General features: G+C 50.5%; 1 protein-coding gene across 5 annotated transcripts in view; it reads left to right on the plus strand.

The window, feature by feature from the left end:
- The window catches only part of nfixb (nuclear factor I/Xb), a 602,733-nt gene that overhangs the window by 384,536 nt on the left and 192,997 nt on the right, over positions 1-25,200 (plus strand). For all 5 annotated transcript variants that reach the window (XM_072491035.1, XM_072491032.1, XM_072491034.1 and 2 more), the window contains one exon: positions 20,661-20,752. In XM_072491035.1, coding sequence (XP_072347136.1) covers positions 20,661-20,732 — 72 coding nt within the window. In that variant the 3' untranslated portion in view covers positions 20,733-20,752. The remainder of the gene's footprint in view (positions 1-20,660; positions 20,753-25,200) is intronic.

The following is a 25,200-nucleotide window of genomic DNA, read 5'->3' on the forward strand; positions in this document are numbered from 1 at the left end:
CTCAGTCACTCACTCACTCATTTACACACTCACTCTGACAAACATTCACTCACTCTCACTCACTCAAACACTCACTCACACTCACTCACTCACACATTCACTCACTCACACAATCACTCACTCAGTCACTCACACAGTCACACACACTCTTACACAATCACTCATTCACACAAACACTCAAGCACTCACACACTCACTCACTCAAACACTCACTCACACTCACTCACTCACACAATCACTCACTCACTCACACACTCGCTCACTCACACAAACACTCACTGACTCACACAACACTCATTCACTCATTCACACAAACACCCTCTTACACACTCACTCGCACAAACACTCACTCACTCACACAACCACTCACTCACTCATTCACACAAACACTCACTTACACACTCACTCACACAAACACTCACTCACTCACACAAACACACTCACTCACTCACACAACACTCACTCACTCACACAAACACTCACTTACACACTCACTCACACAAACACTCACTCACTCACGCAACACTCACTCACTCATTCACACAAACACTCACTTACACACTCACTCACACAAACACTCACTCACTCACACAACCACTCACTCACTCACAAAAACACACTCACTCACTCACACAACACTCACTCACTCATTCACACAATCACTCACTTACACACTCAGTCACACAAACATTCTCTCACTCACTCACACAAACACTCACTCACTCTCTCACTCATTCACACAAACACTCACTCACTCACACAAACACTCACTCACTCACACAAACACTCACTTACACACTCACTCACACAAACATTCACTCACTCACTCACACATACACTCACTCACACACACTCACTCACAAACAGTCACTCACACACTCACTGACACACTCACACACTCACTCACACAAACAGTAACTCACTCAGTCACACAAACACTCACTCACACAAACACTCACTCACTCACACAAACACTCACTCAGTCACACAAACACTCACTCACACAAACACTCACTCACTCACACAAACACTCACTCACTCACACAAACACTCACTCACTCACACAAGCACTCACTCACTCACTCACTCACACAAACACTCACTCACTTACTCACACAGACACTCACTCACGCACACAAACACTCACTCACACAAACACTCACTCACACAAACCCTCACTCACTCACTCACTCACACAAACACTCACACACTCACACAAACACTCACTCACTCACACAACACTCACTCACTCACACAAACACTCTCTCACTTACACACTCACTCACACAAACACTCACTCACACAACCACTCACTCACTCACACAAACACTCACTCACTCACACAGCACTCACTCACTCATTCACACAAACACTCACTTACACACTCACTCACACAAACACTCACTCACTCACACAAACACTCACTCACTCACACAAACACTCACTGACTCACACAACACTCATTCAGTCATTCACACAAACACTCTCTTACACACTCACTCGCACAAACACTCACTCACTCACACAACCACTCACTCACTCATTCACACAAACACTCACTTACACACTCACTCACACAAACACTCACTCACTCACACAAACACACTCACTCACTCACACAACACTCACTCACTCACACAAACACTCACTTACACACTCACTCACACAAACACTCACTCACTCACGCAACACTCACTCACTCATTCACACAAACACTCACTTACACACTCACTCACACAAACACTCACTCACTCACACAACCACTCACTCACTCACAAAAACACACTCAATCACTCACACAACACTCACTCACTCATTCACACAATCACTCACTTACACACTCAGTCACACAAACATTCTCTCACTCAGTCACACAAACACTCAGTCACTCACTCACTCATTTACACACTCACTCTGACAAACATTCACTCACTCTCACTCACTCAAACACTCACTCACACTCACTCACTCACACATTCACTCACTCACACAATCACTCACTCAGTCACTCACACAGTCACACACACTCTTACACAATCACTCACTCACACAAACACTCAAGCACTCACACACTCACTCACTCAAACACTCACTCACACTCACTCACTCACACAATCACTCACTCACTCACACACTCCCTCACTCACACAAACACTCACTGACTCACACAACACTCATTCACTTATTCACACAAACACTCTCTTACACACTCACTCGCACAAACACTCACTCACTCACACAACCACTCACTCACTCATTCACACAAACACTCACTTACACACTCACTCACACAAACACTCACTCACTCACACAAACACACTCACTCACTCACACAACACTCACTCACTCACACAAACACTCACTTACACACTCACTCACACAAACACTCACTCACTCACGCAACACTCACTCACTCATTCACACAAACACTCACTTACACACTCACTCACAAAAACACACTCACTCACTCACACAACACTCACTCACTCATTCACACAATCACTCACTTACACACTCAGTCACACAAACAATCTCTCACTCAGTCACACAAACACTCAGTCACTCACTCACTCATTTACACACTCACTCTGACAAACATTCACTCACTCTCACTCACTCAAACACTCACTCACACTCACTCACTCACACATTCACTCACTCACACAATCACTCACTCAGTCACTCACACAGTCACACACACTCTTACACAATCACTCACTCACACAAACACTCAATCACTCACACACTCACTCACTCAAACACTCACTCACACTCACTCACTCACACAATCACTCACTCACTCACACACTCGCTCACTCACGCAAACACTCGCTCACTCACTCGCTCACACAAACACTCACTCACACACTCACACACACAAACACTCACACAAACACTCACTCACACAACCAGTCACTCACTCACACAACACTCATTCGCTCACACAAACACTCACTCACACACTCACTCACACAAACACTCACTCACACACTCACTCGCACAAACACTCACTCACACACACAAACACTCACTCACACAAACACTCACACACACACACTCACTCACTCACACACACAAACACTCACTCACACAAACACTCACGCAAACAAACACTCACTCACAAACACACACTCACACAAACACTCACTTACACACTCACACAAACACTCACTCACTCACAAACACTCACTCACACAAACACTCACTCACACAAACACTCACTTACACACTTACACAAACACTCACTCACTCACTCACACACTCACTCACTCACACAAACACTCACTTACACACTCACTCACACAAACATTTTCCCACTCACACAAACACTCACTCACTCACTTAATCACACACTCACACAAACATTCACTCACTCACACACTCACTCGTACAAACGCTCACTCACTCACACACACCCTCACTCACTCATACAAACACTCACTCACTCACACAAACACTCACTCACTCACACAAACACTCTCTCCCTCACGCAAACACTCACTCACTCACGCATACATTCACTCACTCACTCACTTACACACTCACTCACACAAACATTCACTCACTCTCTCACTCATTCACACAAACACTCACTCACTCACACAAACATTCACTCACTCACTCACACAAACACTCACTCACTCACACAAACACTCAATCACTCACTCACAGAAACATTCACTCACTCACTCACTTACACGCTCACTCACACAAACACTCACTCACTCTCTCACTCATTCACACAAACACTCACTCACTCACACAAACACTCACTCACTCACACAAACACTCACTTACACACTCACTCACACAAACATTCACTCACTCACTCACACATACACTCACTCACACACACTCACTCACAAACAGTCACTCACACACTCACTGACACACTCACACACTCACTCACACAAACAGTAACTTACTCAGTCACACAAACACTCACTCACACAAACACTCACTCACTCACACAAACACTCACTCAGTCACACAAACACTCACTCACACAAACACTCACTCAGTCACACAAACACTCACACACTCACACAAACACTCACTCACTCACTCACTGACACAAGCACTCATTCATACAATCACTCACACAAACACTCACTCACTCACAAAAACACTCACTCACTCAAACACTCACTCACTCACTCACACAAACACTCACTCACTCACACAAACACTCACTCACAAACACTCATTCACACACTCACTCAGACAAACATTCACTCGTTCACACAATCACTCACACAAACACTCACTCACTCACAAAAACACTCACTCACACTCTCATTCACACAATCACTCACACAAACACTCACTCACTCACTCACTCAATCAGTCACTCACTCACACTTACTCGCACAAACACTCACTCACTCACACTCACTCACTCTTTCAAACACTCACTCACACAAACACTCACACAGTCACTCACTCATTCACTCACTCACTCGCTCACACAAACACTCACTCACTCACTCACACAGATACTCACTCACACAGTTACTCACTCACTCACAAAAACACTCACTCACTCCCACAAACACTGACTCACTCACTCAAACACTGACTCATTCACACTCACTCACTCACTCAAACACTCACACAGTCACACAACACTCACTCACTCATTCACACAAACACTCACTTACACACTCACTCACACAAACACTCACTCACTCACACAAACACTCACTCACTCACACAAACACTCACTGACTCACACAACACTCATTCAGTCATTCACACAAACACTCTCTTACACACTCACTCACACAAACACTCACTCACTCACACAACCACTCACTCACTCATTCACACAAACACTCACTTACACACTCACTCACACAAACACTCACTCACTCACACAAACACACTCACTCACTCACACAACACTCACTCACTCACACAAACACTCACTTACACACTCACTCACACAAACACTCACTCACTCACGCAACACTCACTCACTCATTCACACAAACACTCACTTACACACTCACTCACACAAACACTCACTCACTCACACAACCACTCACTCACTCACAAAAACACACTCACTCACTCACACAACACTCACTCACTCATTCACACAATCACTCACTTACACACTCAGTCACACAAACATTCTCTCACTCAGTCACACAAACACTCAGTCACTCACTCACTCATTTACACACTCACTCTGACAAACATTCACTCACTCTCACTCACTCAAACACTCACTCACACTCACTCACTCACACATTCACTCACTCACACAATCACTCACTCAGTCACTCACACAGTCACACACACTCTTACACAATCACTCACTCACACAAACACTCAAGCACTCACACACTCACTCACTCACTCAAACACTCACTCACACTCACTCACTCACACAATCACTCACTCACTCACACACTCGCTCACTCACACAAACACTCACTGACTCACACAACACTCATTCACTCATTCACACAAACACTCTCTTACACACTCACTCGCACAAACACTCACTCACTCACACAACCACTCACTCACTCATTCACACAAACACTCACTTACACACTCACTCACACAAACACTCACTCACTCACACAAACACACTCACTCACTCACACAACACTCACTCACTCACACAAACACTCACTTACACACTCACTCACACAAACACTCACTCACTCACGCAACACTCACTCACTCATTCACACAAACACTCACTTACACACTCACTCACACAAACACTCACTCACTCACACAACCACTCACTCACTCACAAAAACACACTCACTCACTCACACAACACTCACTCACTCATTCACACAATCACTCACTTACACACTCAGTCACACAAACATTCTCTCACTCAGTCACACAAACACTCAGTCACTCACTCACTCATTTACACACTCACTCTGACAAACATTCACTCACTCTCACTCACTCAAACACTCACTCACACTCACTCACTCACACATTCACTCACTCACACAATCACTCACTCAGTCACTCACACAGTCACACACACTCTTACACAATCACTCATTCACACAAACACTCAAGCACTCACACACTCACTCACTCAAACACTCACTCACACTCACTCACTCACACAATCACTCACTCACTCACACACTCGCTCACTCACACAAACACTCACTGACTCACACAACACTCATTCACTCATTCACACAAACACCCTCTTACACACTCACTCGCACAAACACTCACTCACTCACACAACCACTCACTCACTCATTCACACAAACACTCACTTACACACTCACTCACACAAACACTCACTCACTCACACAAACACACTCACTCACTCACACAACACTCACTCACTCACACAAACACTCACTTACACACTCACTCACACAAACACTCACTCACTCACGCAACACTCACTCACTCATTCACACAAACACTCACTTACACACTCACTCACACAAACACTCACTCACTCACACAACCACTCACTCACTCACAAAAACACACTCACTCACTCACACAACACTCACTCACTCATTCACACAATCACTCACTTACACACTCAGTCACACAAACATTCTCTCACTCAGTCACACAAACACTCAGTCACTCACTCACTCATTTACACACTCTCTCTGACAAACATTCACTCACTCTCACTCACTCAAACACTCACTCACACTCACTCACTCACACATTCACTCACTCACACAATCACTCACTCAGTCACTCACACAGTCACACACACTCTTACACAATCACTCACTCACACAAACACTCAATCACTCACACACTCACTCACTCAAACACTCACTCACACTCACTCACTCACACAATCACTCACTCACTCACACACTCGCTCACTCACGCAAACACTCGCTCACTCACTCGCTCACACAAACACTCACTCACACACTCACACACACAAACACTCACTCACACACTCACTCACACAAACACTCACTCACACACTCACTCACACAAACACTCACTCACACAACCAGTCACTCACTCACACAACACTCACTCGCTCACACAAACACTCACTCACACACTCACACACACAAACACTCACTCACACACTCACTCACACAAACACTCACTCACACACTCACTCACACAAACACTCACTCACACACTCACTCGCACAAACACTCACTCACACACACAAACACTCACTCACACAAACACTCACACACACACACACTCACTCACTCACACACACAAACACTCACTCACACAAACACTCACGCAAACAAACACTCACTCACAAACACACACTCACACAAACACTCACTTACACACTCACACAAACACTCACTCACTCACAAACACTCACTCACACAAACACTCACTCACACAAACACTCACTTACACACTTACACAAACACTCACTCACTCACTCACACACTCACTCACTCACACAAACACTCACTTACACACTCACTCACACAAACATTTTCCCACTCACACAAACACTCACTCACTCACTTAATCACACACTCACACAAACATTCACTCACTCACACACTCACTCGTACAAACGCTCACTCACTCACACACACCCTCACTCACTCATACAAACACTCACTCACTCACACAAACACTCACTCACTCACACAAACACTCTCTCCCTCACGCAAACACTCACTCACTCACACATACATTCACTCACTCACTCACTTACACACTCACTCACACAAACATTCACTCACTCTCTCACTCATTCACACAAACACTCACTCACTCACACAAACATTCACTCACTCACTCACACAAACACTCACTCACTCACACAAACACTCAATCACTCACTCACAGAAACATTCACTCACTCACTCACTTACACGCTCACTCACACAAACACTCACTCACTCTCTCACTCATTCACACAAACACTCACTCACTCACACAAACACTCACTCACTCACACAAACACTCACTTACACACTCACTCACACAAACATTCACTCACTCACTCACACATACACTCACTCACACACACTCACTCACAAACAGTCACTCACACACTCACTGACACACTCACACACTCACTCACACAAACAGTAACTTACTCAGTCACACAAACACTCACTCACACAAACACTCACTCACTCACACAAACACTCACTCAGTCACACAAACACTCACTCACACAAACACTCACTCACACAAACACTCACTCACTCACACAAACACTCACTCACTCACACAAACACTCACTCACTCACACAAGTACTCACACACTCACTCACACAAACACTCACTCGCACAAACACTCACTCACACACACAAACACTCACTCACACAAACACTCACACACACACACACTCACTCACTCACACACACAAACACTCACTCACACAAACACTCACGCAAACAAACACTCACTCACAAACACACACTCACACAAACACTCACTTACACACTCACACAAACACTCACTCACTCACAAACACTCACTCACACAAACACTCACTCACACAAACACTCACTTACACACTTACACAAACACTCACTCACTCACTCACACACTCACTCACTCACACAAACACTCACTCTCTCACTCATTCACACAAACACTCACTCACTCACACAAACACTCACTCACTCACACAAACACTCACTTACACACTCACTCACACAAACATTCACTCACTCACTCACACATACACTCACTCACACACACTCACTCACAAACAGTCACTCACACACTCACTGACACACTCACACACTCACTCACACAAACAGTAACTTACTCAGTCACACAAACACTCACTCACACAAACACTCACTCACTCACACAAACACTCACTCAGTCACACAAACACTCACTCACACAAACACTCACTCACACAAACACTCACTCACTCACACAAACACTCACTCACTCACACAAACACTCACTCACTCACACAAGTACTCACACACTCACTCACACAAACACTCACTCGCACAAACACTCACTCACACACACAAACACTCACTCACACAAACACTCACACACACACACACTCACTCACTCACACACACAAACACTCACTCACACAAACACTCACGCAAACAAACACTCACTCACAAACACACACTCACACAAACACTCACTTACACACTCACACAAACACTCACTCACTCACAAACACTCACTCACACAAACACTCACTCACACAAACACTCACTTACACACTTACACAAACACTCACTCACTCACTCACACACTCACTCACTCACACAAACACTCACTTACACACTCACTCACACAAACATTTTCCCACTCACACAAACACTCACTCACTCACTTAATCACCCACTCACACAAACATTCACTCACTCACACACTCACTCGTACAAACGCTCACTCACTCACACACACCCTCACTCACTCATACAAACACTCACTCACTCACACAAACACTCACTCACTCACACAAACACTCTCTCCCTCACGCAAACACTCACTCACTCACACATACATTCACTCACTCACTCACTTACACACTCACTCACACAAACATTCACTCACTCTCTCACTCATTCACACAAACACTCACTCACTCACACAAACATTCACTCACTCACTCACACAAACACTCACTCACTCACACAAACACTCAATCACTCACTCACAGAAACATTCACTCACTCACTCACTTACACGCTCACTCACACAAACACTCACTCACTCTCTCACTCATTCACACAAACACTCACTCACTCACACAAACACTCACTCACTCACACAAACACTCACTTACACACTCACTCACACAAACATTCACTCACTCACTCACACATACACTCACTCACACACACTCACTCACAAACAGTCACTCACACACTCACTGACACACTCACACACTCACTCACACAAACAGTAACTTACTCAGTCACACAAACACTCACTCACACAAACACTCACTCACTCACACAAACACTCACTCAGTCACACAAACACTCACTCACACAAACACTCACTCACTCACACAAACACTCACTCACTCACACAAACACTCACTCACTCACACAAGTACTCACTCACTCACTCACACAAACACTCACTCACTTACTCACACAGACACTCACTCACGCACACAAACACTCACTCACACAAACACTCACTCACACAAACACTCACTCAGTCACACAAACACTCACACACTCACACAAACACTCACTCACTCACTCACTGACACAAGCACTCATTCATACAATCACTCACACAAACACTCACTCACTCACAAAAACACTCACTCACTCAAACACTCACTCACTCACTCACACAAACACTCACTCACTCACACAAACACTCACTCACAAACACTCATTCACACACTCACTCAGACAAACATTCACTCGTTCACACAATCACTCACACAAACACTCACTCACTCACAAAAACACTCACTCACACTCTCATTCACACAATCACTCACACAAACACTCACTCACTCACTCACTCAATCAGTCACTCACTCACACTTACTCGCACAAACACTCACTCACTCACACTCACTCACTCTTTCAAACACTCACTCACACAAACACTCACACAGTCACTCACTCATTCACTCACTCACTCGCTCACACAAACACTCACTCACTCACTCACACAGATACTCACTCACACAGTTACTCACTCACTCACAAAAACACTCACTCACTCCCACAAACACTGACTCACTCACTCAAACACTGACTCATTCACACTCACTCACTCACTCAAACACTCACACAGTCACTCACTCATTCACTCACTCACTCACACAAACACTCACTCACTCACACAGGCACTCACTCACCCAGTCACTCACTCACACTCACTCACTCACTCCCTCACTCACACAAACACTCACTCATTCACACACTCACTCACACAAACACTCACTCACTCACTCACACACTCACTCACACAAACACTCACTCACTCACTCACTCACTCACTCACCCACTCACACAAACACTCACTCACTCACTTTACGCTCCGAGTAAAATCCCCGCTGTCCACAAAATGAAAGTCCGGGTCCATGTCCACGCATGCGCTCGGCGACGACCTGCAGCGGTCACGCCGTAAAACATGGCGCCGGTCGTGTGGGGACCCAACCTGCCAGATAGTGCCCCCCTGGCCACCCCGTACCAGTCCCGCCAGCCCTCACGGAAGCCCCCCCAGCCTGCAGTGCGGCTCCCGCCCGACTGTTGAGGGGCTGGACACAGTCCACAGCCGCCATGCTGGGTTCCCGACCACTGAGGCCACACGTCAACCGCGCGGCCGGGAACTCGGCCCATCGGGGGCGGAGCATCGGGGGAGGGTCTTCAGGTGAAGCGCGGAGGCCGCCCCAATGTCGTGCGGCGCGCACCACGATGGCGATATTTCAGAAGGGGCGGAGCAGAGAAACCTGCGTCAAACAGGCACTGCCCCCGATTTAGGCGTCGAAATGGGTTCTCCGCCCGATCGCCGATTATGAAAACGGCGTTGGGGAATGGAGAATCCCGCCCCATGTTGTCCGAAGAAGAGTTAGACAAAAATGTTTGGAAGGTCAGTATTGAGTGCACTCATGGCTTGTGCGATTGCTAGAGGTGCGAGAATAGTTCCCCTCGATTAAGGTTCAGAACCCTTCCTCCTGTTTGCGCTGTCGTGCCCTGGACCAGTGAGCATCTTGAATGCGGTGGGATGTTTTCCTGATGAGCTGTGGTCCCATGTGGATGTTTTATGAGGAAAGGCTGGGCAGTTTGGTCTTGCTGTCCCCGGTGTGTAGAAGAGTGAGGGGGTACTTCCGGTTGCGGCTATGCCTAGGTAGGTCGCACGTTTGGCAGCTCCCGCCGGGAACGGACTTTTGGGCTCTTCAGAGGGGCCCCAATGGCAATTGTTCGACGGCTTCCAGTGTGAGTGTGGTAAATGTATAATTACTGATAATTCACCCGTGCACTGTGTTATGTTATTAACCCTGTGGGCTCTACCTATGAGCCATTGTGTGGCTTCACCCACAGGGGATATGTTGGGGCATGTTCAGGCTCCGCCCATGGCTCCACCCCCTTTACAGGAAGTATAAGAGCTGCTGACCTGCGGGGCCGCCTTCAGTGTTGTACCGGTCACAGGCAGGCTCAGCTCTAAGCTGATTAAAACCACGGTTTACTTCTCCACGTGTCTTCGAGTGAATTGATGGTCGCATCAATTTAATCAGCTTAAAATACTACTATGGAATCAGCCCTCAAACTTGACCGACTGGAACTCGATCCACAGGCCGCAGAGGCGAAACACATTTTTTCACATTGGCTTCGATGCTTCAAGGCCTATCTCGCCGCGTCGTCTACGCCATCCGTCACTGACGAACAGAAGCTGAGCCTATTCCACGCACGGGTGAGCCATCGCATTTCTGTCCAGCTCGACGAAGCCGCTTCCTATACAGAGGCTCTCGCGCTACTCGAACGCCTCTATGTGCGGCCTGTGAACGAGGTATACGCGCGACACGTCTTCACCACTCGCCGCCAGCGTCCCGGGGAGTCGCTAGATTATTACCTACGTGACCTCAAAGCCCTCGCGCGCAACTGTAACTACCAGGCCGTTACGGCCACTCAGCACATGGAGCTCGCCGTCCGAGACGTTTACGTGGCGGGGGTCCGATCGAACTATGTGAGATAGCGCCTGCTCGAAAAAGGGGCCCAGGACCTGGACGACACGGTAAAACTGGCTACCTCTCTAGAGGCCGCTTTGCAAAGCCTTACTGCGTTCCCGGCCGATCACGTGACCCCCTCGTGGGCCCCCGACCTGAGACTACCCCAGGCCTGTGCCGCGCTGCTGCCCGCCCATCATGGGGGCTACCCTGCTACTTTTGCGGCTAGTCCCAACACCCCCGACTGCACTGCCCGGCCTGCACCGCGAACTGCAGCAGCTGCGGGTGAAAAGGACATTTCGCCAAGGTCTGCCTGGCCAGGTCTAAGAACCCGAACTCACAGACCCGATCCACAGACTCACAGGCCCGCAGACCCCGCAAGGTGGCAGCGTGTCTGCCGACTCCGCCTCCGCATAACATGTGCGACTCATGGGGGCCGCCATCTTGGCCATCCTCCCCCACGCGGCCGGCCACGTGCGATCCATGGGGGCCGCCATCTTGGCCATCCTCCCCCACGCGGCCGGCCACGTGCGATCCATGGGGGCCGCCATCTTGGACGCCATCTTCCTCACCGCCCGCCACGCTCGACCAACGGGGGCCGCCATCTGCTACACCGCTCGACGCATACGACCTACACGGACAGCCATCGCGGGGAAGCCCCAGCACCTCCGATCACGCCGCCGGCTATCCACACCTCAGCCTGGACCAGTCAGGTGGTGGTCGTCAAGACGGGGGAAAAGTTCCAGATGGTGGTTGATTACAGCCAGACCATTAACCGGTTTACACAACTCGATGCGTACCCCCTTCCCCGGATTGGAGACATGGTAAATCTGATCGCACACTACGGGGTGTTCTCCACGGTGGATCTGAAGTCTGCATACCACCAGCTCCCAATCCGCCCGGAGGACCGCCACTACACGGCATTTGAGGCAGACGGCCGCCTTTTCCATTTCCTCCGGGTCCCCTTTGGCGCCACGAACGGGGTTTCGGTGTTCCAACGAGCGATGGATCGAATGGTGGACCAGTACGGGCTGCAGCCACATTTCCGTACTTGGACAATGTCACCATCTGCGGCCATGATCAGCAGGACCACGACGCCAACCTCCACCGATTTCTCCAAACCGCCCAAAAACTCAACCTCACCTACAACAAGGAGAAATGTGTTTTCCGCACAACCAGGCTAGCCATCCTCGGCTACGTCGTGGAGAACAGGGTCCTAGGGCCCAACCCTGACCGTATGCGCCTCTCCCTCGCCCTCACTGTCCCAAGGCCCTGAAGAGGTGCCTTGGAATTTTCTCCTATTATGCCCAGTGCGTCCCCCAGTATGCGACAAAGCCCGCCCACTATTTAAGGCCACCCTCTTTCCACTGGCAACTGAGGCTCGCCAGGCCTTCAACTGCATCAAGGCTGACATCGCCAAAGCTGCGATGCGCACGGTGGACGAGTCCGTCCCCGTCCAGGTGGAGAGCGATGCCTCAGAGGTCGCTCTCGCCGCCACCCTCAACCAAGCAGGCAGACCGGTAGCGTTTTTTTCGCGCATCCTCACCACCTCCGAAATTCGACACTCCTCGGTCAAAAAAGAAGCCCAAGCCACCGTGGAAGCCGTGCGGCACTGGAGGCACTACCTCACTGGTAGGAGGTTTACCCTCATCACCGACCAACGATCGGTTGCCTTCATGTTTGACAATACATCAAGAATGATAAGACCTTGAGGTGGGGAATCGAACTCTCCACCTATAACTGCGTTCCAGTATATCGTCCTGGGAAACTCAACGAGCCCCCAGATGCCCTGTCCCGCGGCACATGCGCCAGCGCGCAAGTTGACCGACTATGGGCTATCCACGATGACCTCTGCCACCCGGGGGTCACCCGGCTCGCCCATTACATCAAGGCCCGCAACCTGCCCTACTCCACCGAGGTCAGAGCTATAACCAGAGACTGCCAAATCTGTGCGGAGTTTAAACCGCACTTCTATTGACCAGATAAAGCCCACCTGGTAAAGGCATCCCGGTCCAGTCCTCCTCCGAAAACATGTTCGGAGCCATAAGACCAACCCCCTGGTAGAGAGGGTCCAGCTCCTGCACTCCCACCCACACTATGCGTACGTCGAACACCCTGATGGCCGGCAAGATACCGTCTCCCTCCGGAACCTGACGCCCGCAGGCTCCAACACCACTGCCACTACTGCAGCCCCCGCACTATGTCCCGTCCAACCTCCCATGTTCAGCGCCACTACCCCTATATGGTTCCCGCGCTCCCTCCCACCTCCCCGCACCGGTCCACAGGAATGAACCTCCATGCCTGTGCCTGCTCCGGACCCACTTCCACAGCCACCCGAAGCGGCTGCAACACCAGTGCTTCGGGGGTCGCAACGTACGATCCGGGCACCGGACCGACTGAATCTATGAGCCCGTCACCCCCGCCGGGCTTCATTTTTAAACAGGGGGTGAATGTGGTGAATGTATAATTACTGATAATTCACCCGTGCACTGTGTTATGTTATTAACCCTGTGGCCTCTACCTATGGACTATTGTGTGGCTTCACCCACAGGGGATATGTTGAGGCATGTTCAGGCTCCGCCCATGGCTCCACCCCCTTTACAGGAAGTATAAGAGGTGCTGACCTACGGGGCCGCCTTCAGTGTTGTACCGTTCACAGGCAGGCTCAGTTCTAAGCTGATTAAAACCACGGTTTACTTCTCCACGTGTCTTCGAGTGAATTGATGGTCACATCAGTGAGAAGGTGACAGCAAGGTCCCCCCGACATTATATGGATTGGACCAGGAATGGAGCAGTTAAAAAAGTGATCATTGGTGCAGCGGAAAGTGCAAGGGAGGAAAAGCAAGATGGCGGCGGGTGGAGACCAAGCAGCATGGGCGCAGTGGTCGCAGGAGCAGCAGGAGTTTCTTAAACGCTGCTTTGAGGAGCTGAGGACAGAAATGCTGGCGCCAATGAAGGTGGCGATTGAGAAGCTTGTGGAGACCCAGAAGGCCCAAGGGGCGGCGGTCCGGGAGGTGCGGCAAAAAGCCTCGGAGAACGAGGACGAGATCTTGGGCCTGGCGGTGAAGGTGGGCGGAAAAACTAGAGGACCTGGAGAATAGGTCAAGGAGGAAGAATCTTCCGAATCTCCCTGAAGGAGTGCAGGGGCCCGATGCCAGGGCATATATGAGCACGATGCTCAATTCGCTGATGGGCACGGGAGCCTTCCCGAGGCCCCTGGAGCTGGATGGGGCTCATCGGGTCCTGGCAAGGAGACCCAAGGCCAACGAGCCGCCAAGGGCTGTAGTGGTGAGGTTCCAGCGTTTTTGAACAGAGAGTGTGTCCTGAGATGGGCCAAAAAAGAGCGGAGCAGCAGGTGGGAGAACACGGAGATCGGAATTTACCTGGACTGGAGTGCGGAGGTGGCTAAGAAGAGAGTTGGTTTCAACCGGGCTAAGGGCGGTGCTCCATTGGAAGGGGGTGAAGTTCGGGATTGTGGGTCATGTTCCAAGATCGGCACCACTATTTTGGCGGGGGGGGTGGGCGGGGGGGCGAGTAGCCCCCCGATCCGGCTGATAACTTGGAATGTGAGGGGCCTGAACGGGCCGGTCAAGAGGGCCCGGGTGTTCGAGCACTTAAAGGGACTGAAGGCAGACCTGGTTATGCTCCAGGAGACACATCTGAAGGTGGCAGATCAGGTTCGGCTGAGAAAGGGATGGGTAGGGCAGGTCTTTCATTCAGGGCTGGATGTGAAGAACAGAGGGGTTGCAATACTGGTGGGGAAGCAGGTGTCGTTCGAGGCACTGAATATTGTGGCGGATAATGGTGTTGATATGTGATGGTGAGTGGTAGGTTGCAGGAGGTGCGGGTGGTACTGGTGAACGTATATGCCCCAAATTGGGATGATGCCGGATTTATGAAACGCATGCTGGGTTGGATTCCGGATCTGGAGGTAGGAAGCTTGATAATGGGGGGGGCGACTTCAACACGGTGCTGGACCTAGCACTGGATCATTCTAGGTCCAGGACGGGTAAGAGGCCGGCTGCGGCCAAGGTGCTCAGGGGGTTTATGGACCAGATTGGTGGAGTGGATCCATGGAGGTTTGCCAGGCCGCTGGCCAGGGAATTTTCCTTCTTTTCCCACGTCCATAGAGCCTACTCCCAGATAGACTTTTTCATTTTGAGCAGGGCGTGAATCCCGAAAGTGGAGGGAACGGAATATTCGGCCATAGCCATCTCGGACCACGCCCCGCATTGGGTGAAGCTGGAGTTGGGGGAGGAGAGGGACCAGAGCCCACTGTGGCGCCTCGATGTGGGACTGTTGGCGGATGAGCAGGTGTACGGGCGGGTGCGGGGATGATTTGAAAGATATTTGGGGGCCAACGACAACGGGGAGGTGCAGGTGGGGGAAGTCTGGGAGGCATTGAAGGCGGTGGTCAGGGGAGAGCTAATCTCCATTACGGCCCACAGGGAGAAGAGAGAGTGAGGGAGAGGGAGAGGTTGGTGGGGGAGATTTTAAGGGTAGACAGGAGTTATGCAGAGGCCCCCGAGGAGGGGCTACTTAGGGAGCGACGGAACCTCCAGACGGAATTCGACCTGTTGACCACGGGGAAAGCAGAGGCAGAGTGGAGGAAAGCGCAGGGGGCGGCGTATGAGTATGGGGAGAAGGCGAGTCGGATGCTGGCACCTTAGCTTCATAAGAGGGAGGCAGCGAGGGAGATTGGTGGAGTCAAGGATAGAGGGGGGAATACGGGTGCGGAGTGCGGTGAGAATAAACAAGGTATTTCGGGACTTCTATGGGGATCTGTACAGGTCTGAGCCCCCAGCGGGGAGGAGGGGATGCGACGATTCCTGGATCAGCTGAGGTTCCCGAGGGTGGAGGAGGAGGAGGTGGCTGGTTTGGGCTGGAGGAGCTGGTTAAAGGATTGGGGAGCATGCAGGCGGGGATGTACGTGGACCTGCTGGGCCCGCTGCTGGTGAGGACTTTTAATAAGGCGAGGGAGGAGGGGACCTTGCCCCCGACAATGTCCAGGGCTCTGATTTCTTTGATTTTGAAGTGGGACAAGGATCCATTGCAATGTGGGTCGTATAGACCGATCTCGCTCCTCAATGTTGACGCTAAGTTGCTGGCGAAGGTGCTGACTACGAGAATTGAGGACTGTGTCCCGGGGGTGATTTATGAGGACCAGACGGGATTTCTGATTATGATGCCCTCGGTGGAGGGGGAAGCGGAGGTAGTGGCAGATATGGACTCGGAGAAGGCCATTGATCGGGTGGAGTGGGCGTATCTTTGGGAAGTGTTGCGGAGGTTTGGGTTCGGGGAGGGGTTCATCAGTTGGGTCAGGCTGCTATATAGAGCCCCAGTGGCGGGTGTGGCTACGAACCGGCGGAGGTCGGAGTACTTTCGGCTGTACCGGGGGACAAGGCAGGGGTGCCCCTTATCCCCCTTGTTGTTTGCACTGGCAATTGAGCCGCTGGCCATGGCACAGAGGGAGTCCAGGAAATGGAGGGGACTGGTCCGAGGGGGAGAGGAACACCGGGTGTCGTTGTATGCCGATGACCTGTTGTTGTACGTGGCGGATCCAATGGAGGGGATGGCGGAGGTTATGCGGATCCTTAGGGAGTTTGGGGACTTTTTGGGGTATAAACTCAACGTAGGGAAGAGTGAGCTCTTTGTGGTGCATTCAGGGGACATGGGAAGGGGGATAGACGAGCTACCGCTGAAGAGGGCGGAAAGGAGCTTTCGGTACCTAGGGGTCCAAGTAGCTAGGAGTTGGGGGGCCCTGCACAAGCTCAAATTGACGCAGTTGGTGGAGCAGATGGAGGAGGATTTTAAAAGATGGGATATGCTGCCACTCTCACTAGTGGGTAGGGTGCAGTCGATCAAAATGACGGTCCTCCCGAGGTTTCTCTTTGTCTTCCAGTGCCTTCCCATTATGATCCCCAAGGCCTATTTCAAACGGGTAAGCAGGAGCATCATGGGATTTGTGTGGGCAAATAAGACCCCGGGGGTGAAGAGAGTGTTTCTGGAGTGTAGCAGGGACAGTGGGGGCTGGCGCTGCCGAATTTGTGTGGCTATTATTGGGCAGCCAATGTGGCGATGATCCGTAAGTGGGTAATGGAGGGAGAGGGGGCGGCGTGGAAGAGGCTAGAGATGGCGTCCTGTGTGGGCACGAGCCTGAGGGCGCTGGTGACGGCACCGCTGCCGCTCTCGCCGACAAGGTACACCACGTGTCCGGTGGTGGTGGCGACGCTGAAGATTTGGGGGCAATGGAGGTGACACAGGGGCGGGGTGGGAACCTCGGTTTGGTCCCCGATTCGGGAGGATCATCGGTTCGCCCCGGGAAGGATGGATGGGGGGTTTCGGAGCTGGCATCGGGCAGGGATTAGAAGAATGGGGGACCTGTTCATCGATGGGATGTTTGCGAGCCTAGGGGCGCTGGAGGTGAAGTTTGGGCTACCCCCGGGAAATGCTTTCAGGTACATGCAAGTGAGGGCGTTTGTGAGGCGGCAGGTGAGGGAATTCCCGCTGCTTCCGTCACGTAGGATTCAGGACAGGGTGATTTTGGGTGTATGGGTTGGAGAAGGCAAGGTTTTGGCGATTTACCAGGAGCTGAAGGAAGAGGAGGAGGCCTCGGTGGAGGAGTTAAAGGGCAAGTGGGAGGAGGAGCTTGGGGAGGAGATAGATGAGGGTCTGTGGGCTGATGCCTTGAGTAGGGTTAATTCTTCCTCCTCTTGTGCCAGGCTCAGCCTAATACAGTTCAAAGTTACTCACAGAGCGCATATGACAGGGGCGAGGTTGAGTAGGTTCTTTGGGGCGGAGGACAGATGTGGGAGGTGCTCGGGGAGCCCGGCAAATCACGTCCATATGGTCTGGTCGTGCCCGGCACTGGATGGGTTCTGGAGGGGTTTTGTGAGGACTATGTCCAAGGTGGTGAAAGCCCGAGTCAAGCCGAGCTGGGGATTGACATTATTTGGGGTAACGGACGAGCCGGGAGTGCAGGAGGCGAAAGAGGCCGGTATTCTGGCCTTTGCGTCCCTGGTAGCCCGGCGGAAGATTTTGCTACTATGGAAAGATGCGGTGCCCCCTAGTGTGGAAGCTTGGATCAATGACACGGCAGGGTTCATCAAGCTGGAGAGGATAAAGTTTGCCAAGCGAGGGTCTGTGCAGGGGTTCTCCAGGCGGTGGCAACCGTTCCTAGACTATCTCGCGGAGTGTTACGGGGAGGTCAGCAGCAGCAGCAACCCTGGGGCGGGGGGGGGGGGGGGGGGGGGGGGTTCTCTTGGGGGGGCGTTTGGGTGGTGGGATGGGTTTCCCTATTTGTGTTTTTAAATGTTATATGGGGGGTTATTGTATATGGGGGAAATCCAATGTATAATTTCTGATTGTTGTGTTTTTGTTTCTTTTTGTTTGGGGGGGGGGAAATTTGAATAAATATATATTTTTTAAAAAAGAGTGAGGGGGTGACTTGATTGAAGTATGTATGTCCTCAATGGTCTTGACGAGGCGGATGTGGGAAGGATATTTCCTCTTGTGGGTCAGTCCAGAGCTCGGGGGCAGCGTTTTAAAATTAGGGGGTTCGCCCTTTTAGGACTGAGATGTGGAGAAGATCTCCTCTCGAGAGGACTGTGCGGATTTGGAACTCGGCCTCACAAGGCGATGGAGGCCGGGGTCACTGAATATTTTTAAGGCATGGGTCGATTCTTGTTGGGCAAGAGAATCAAAGGCAAATGGGGGGTGTTAGTTAGGAATGGGGAAGGCAAAACGCACACAAATCAGCCGTGCCATTATTGAACAGCGGAGCAGGCTTGAGGGGCTGAATAACCCCGTTCCTATTTTGCATTGGCCTATTCACCCAGGAGCCCCCCCCCCCCCGCCCAGTGATGCTAACTGGGTGATTGGCAAGCCAAGGATGGTGGGCAGCCTCATTACTGATTCCACGGCCTCCCCCCCCCCCACCCACATAGGAAATTTTGGACGACCCAACTAAGACGTGAAAGGGTTTTCCAGCTCCTTGGGCATGAGGCAACAGAAATTCTTCCTCACTTAACCGCCTCACTGCTTTTATCTTTCTCTCCGCAGCATATTCAACCCCCAGCTCCTCCTCTGCAAACCGGTTTGTCAGCATTGGACCACGGGATGGGAACTTTGTAAATATCCCGCAGCAATCACAGGTGAGTGCAATGTTCCCCACCTTCTGTTAGCCATCCGCGCGGGAGACCAGCCAGGTGAGAGACGGGGCTTAGTACAGGACGCGCCGCGCCTGACGAGGACCGACGTAGCTGACCTCCCGTCAAGGTTCCATTTGGGTGATCAGCACCCGTGGGGTTGTTCCGGGTGGGGGTGGGCCGAGTCGCCAACGAGACAGTGAAACGTGGAGTTTTGTGCTTTTCACCCACCTCCCTGCTTGAGGACGAGGACCTGCTCCATGCAGATATTGTCCAGGCAGAAAGTGATTGTTGCACCAAGTTTAGGTGGGCTGCTGGTCCACTTGTAACCGTTCCTGATCCCACCCCCAGGGGGGCAGGCTGCATTCATTTGACCAAGGTGGAGAAAATTAGCAGAAAAGGATGAGCTTTCTCTCCCGAATTTTACACTTTCGTTTTGATTGATTGATATTTATTGTCACATGTATCGAAGTGCAGTGAAAAGTATTTTTCTGCGGCCGAGGGAACATACACAGTACGTACGTAGTAGACGCAAGAATAATCAACAGAGAACATTGACAAATGGTACATCGACAAACAGTGATTGGTTACAGTGCGGAACACAGCAAATACATGAGCAAGATCATTGACGTTTAAGGTGCCTAACAAACTGGAGAAATTAGATTGGCGAACCAGCAACGATTGTGATGGTGATCAGTCGGTGAAAGGGCAGGGTGTAGCAGAAAGAGGCGGGTGAGATCGCGGGGCAGCACGGCAGCACAGTGGGTAGCGCGGCTGCCTCACAGGGCGAGGGTCCCGGGTTCAATTCCGGAAATCTGTGTGGAGTTTCCACTTTCTCCCCGTGTCGCCGTGGGTTTCCTCCGGGTGCTCCGGTTTCCTCCCAGTCTAAGGATGTGCAGGTTGGGTGGATTGGCCACATAAATGACCCCCCCCCCGTGTTAGGTGGGGTTACAGGCATAGGGTGGCGGTGGGGGTAGGCCTGGGTGGGGTGCTCCTTTGGAGGGTTGGTGCAGACTCGATGGGCTGAATGGCCTCCTTCTGCACTGTAGCGGTTCTATGGTACGTTAAATGCAAGACTTCTAGTCATTAATCTATTGAGAAACTTGCTTGAAGGGCCAAAGGCAAAATCAGAAGAGATAAGGTAAAGTTGGCATAGTCCCAGGTGACCACAGGGTGCTTTCCCCTTAGAGGGGGAGAGCTGATTGGTGGTGATTTAACCTGAGGATCACCACACCTCAGACGAGGGTGAGAGGACGGGGCCTTCATGAGTAACTGCAGCGAGTGCGGGAATTGAAACCGCGCTGCTGGCCTTGCTCTGCATCACGAACTAGACTGAGCTAAACCGACCGCCAATCGGATGATAAGGAATTAGAATCATGGAATCCCTGCAGTGCAGAAGGAGACCATTCGGCCCTTCGGGCCAGCACTGAACCTCTGAAAGACTATCCCACCCAAGCTCACTTCCCTACCCTATCTCAACAACCTGTTATCCTACCGTGCACATCTTGTTTTGTGAACACTATGGGGCAATTTAGCCTGGCCAATCCACCTAACCTGCACATGGGAGGGAAGCGGAGCACCCGGAGGAAACCCACGCAGACGAGGGGTGAATGTGCAAACTCCACTCAGACACTCACCCGAGGCCCGAATTGAACCGGGACCCCGGCGCTGAGAGGCAGCCGTGCTAACCACTGTGCCACCGGGCAGATGTGGCGAATCGGACTGTACTTTTGAGAAGGAGTGAAATGATGATGGGGATTTGGTTCCAACAGAGTGCCTTGAAGGAGCAGAATGCATAACGGGAACAATTAGTTGTTTTAATGATGAGGCGAAATTAGATTGGCAAAACAGCAATGATTGTGATTAGTCAGTGAAAGGGAAGGATGCAGCAGGAAGAGACCAGTTGAGGAGAGATGCCAGAAATGTAAAGAGCGGACTGCTCCCCGGCACGCCCTGACCACCCTTGTTAAAAGCAACTGATTAAACGTTTCCACCTCAGATCAGTACTGACCTAACATTATTGAACTCTGACCATTTGGTGCCACAGAAAGATTTCCCATAGCCCCAATCGGATAATTTGTGTCCGGAGAAAATTCGATAATCTCGTGACCGTCTAATAACCAGACGTCCATCCAACTGAATGTAAAGGAATGGGTAATACGGTCAACGCGTCGAACAGGACTTTGCCACCCTTCCTGCTGCAGTGGAGGGGGTGGGGAATCTAAACTTGTTTCGTCTCTGATCTCACTTGGGCCGATCCTGATTTTCAACTTACCTGGTTCCGTCCATGACCAAACCACAGTCGTGCGATGTCTGGACCTGATTTAGCTGTTTCACAGCAGGCGCACTGGCCACCGTGGTCAAGATCAGCTGCAAGGTGGCGCCATACCCCACCAGTGGAGAATATGGGCATGTTAGGCAGAGCTGTCCGCTGTCAGTCAGGCTATTCGTTCCTCGCTCCACCTCCCTTGCTTGGAAAGTTGGATTTTTCTTTTTTTAAATTCATTCCTGGGATGTCAGCGTCACTAGCTGGGTCAGCGTTAACTGGTCATCCTTAATTTCCCTTGAGAATTAAGTGGTGAGCTACCTTCTTCGCAAAGGTGGGCGGCACGGTAGCATAGTGGTTAGCACTGTTGTTTCACAGCTCCAGGGTTCCAGGTTCGATTCCGGCTTGGGTCACTGTCTGTGCGGAGTCCGCACGTTCTCCCCGTGTCTGCGTGGGTTTCCTCCGGGTGCTCCGGTTTCCTCCCACAGTCCAAAGATGTGCAGGTTAGGTGGATTGGCCATGCTATATTCTCCTTTGTGTCCAAAAAAGCTAGGTGGGGTTACTGGGTTACGGGAATAGGGTGGAGGTGTGGGCTTAAGTACGGTGCTCTTACCAAGGGCTGGCTGGTGCAGACCCAAATGGCCTCCTTCTGCACTGTAAATTCGACGATCAATGTGATTTGCTAGGGCCATTGCAGAGGGGCAATTAAGAGTCGTCCACATTGCTGTGGGTCTGGAGTCACATGTAGGCCAGACCGGGTAAGGACGGCAGATTTCCTTCCCTGAAGGGCATGATTGAACCCATCATTAATATTTTGTGGTAACTGAGGCTGGCTTTTTAAATTCCAGATTTTTTAATTAGTTGAATTTAACCCACCCCCACCCCCTCCAGCTGCAGGTGGTGAGATTTGGCCTCCCGCCCCAGGACCCCCCTGGATTCGTTGTCCAGCTCAGTTCCGTTCCAGTTACCAGCTGTTGGCATTCTTTTGAGGAATTAGCTCATTCAGTTACTGAGAAAAAAAAAACATTCATTCGCTACAGCCATGCCTTTCTGGAAGACATCCGATACATTTCTAGACATGCTGCTTCGGGAGGATGTTAAATTATGAACAAGTTCACTGACTTGACTGAAAACTGACTTGGCAACAGGAAGCAGTGAGTGATAATGGGTGAGGAACGGTTTGGTTGGTGGACGAGGGACTTGGCAGGATCTTTCTCTGTGACTATTGTTCAGAACACTATTAATATTTTTCATATTGCGTGCAGAGGAACTATACTTAACTCCATAAAACATAGCCGCTGACACTGAGCTGGGTAGCCAGGTGGTGAAGATAAGAAACTGAAATGTGTCTGGACAAAGGAGAAAATTGGAGTGAGCAGATAGATTTTAATGTATAATCATAAGGTGATAAAATTAGAAGCACACACCATTTTGCCGAGGACAATTGAAAATCCTCCATCTTTCTTAAGATCTAACAAGATTTAAACTAGATATGGTTGTAGGAGAGAGGTCAGGTCTTCATTTTGACATTAGACTACCTCCTAAGATTGAGATGGGACAAAGGGTACATTTTATGAAGACCCTTTAAGAACGGGTGGCACGGTGATGCAAAAGTTAGCACTGCCGCCTACAGCGCTGAGGTCCCATGTTCAATCCCGGCCCTGGGTCACTGTCTGTATGGAGGTTGCACATTCTTCCTGAGTCTGCGTGGGTATCACCCCCGCAACCCAAAAATGTGCAGGTTAGGTGGATTGGCCATCTTGATATATCTTTTTTTTTAAATGTTTAGAGTACCCAATTCATTTTTTCCAATTAAGGGGCAATTTAGCGTGGCCAATCCACCTACCTTGCACATCTTTGGGTAGTGGGGGCGAAACCCACGCAAACACGGGGAGGATGTGCAAACACCACACGGACAGTGACCCAGAGCCGGGATCGAACCTGGGACCTCGGCGCCATGAGGCAACAAGGCTAACCCACTGCCCCACTGTGCTGCCCATCTTGATATATCTTGGTGAGAAGGGCCTCCAATTCATTATAAATTATGTTATTTTGAAGTGACACCTGAGGTTAACCTGAGTTCATCTCCAGCTCTGCTTCCCATATCCAAACTCGTACCAACTCCCATTCCCCATCACTCCTGTGCTCTCCAACATACACTGGCTCTCGGCCTAGCAAAACCTTGATT

Source organism: Scyliorhinus torazame, chromosome 27 (genome assembly GCF_047496885.1).
Source record: "Scyliorhinus torazame isolate Kashiwa2021f chromosome 27, sScyTor2.1, whole genome shotgun sequence".
NCBI classification, from domain to species: Eukaryota; Metazoa; Chordata; class Chondrichthyes; order Carcharhiniformes; family Scyliorhinidae; genus Scyliorhinus; species Scyliorhinus torazame.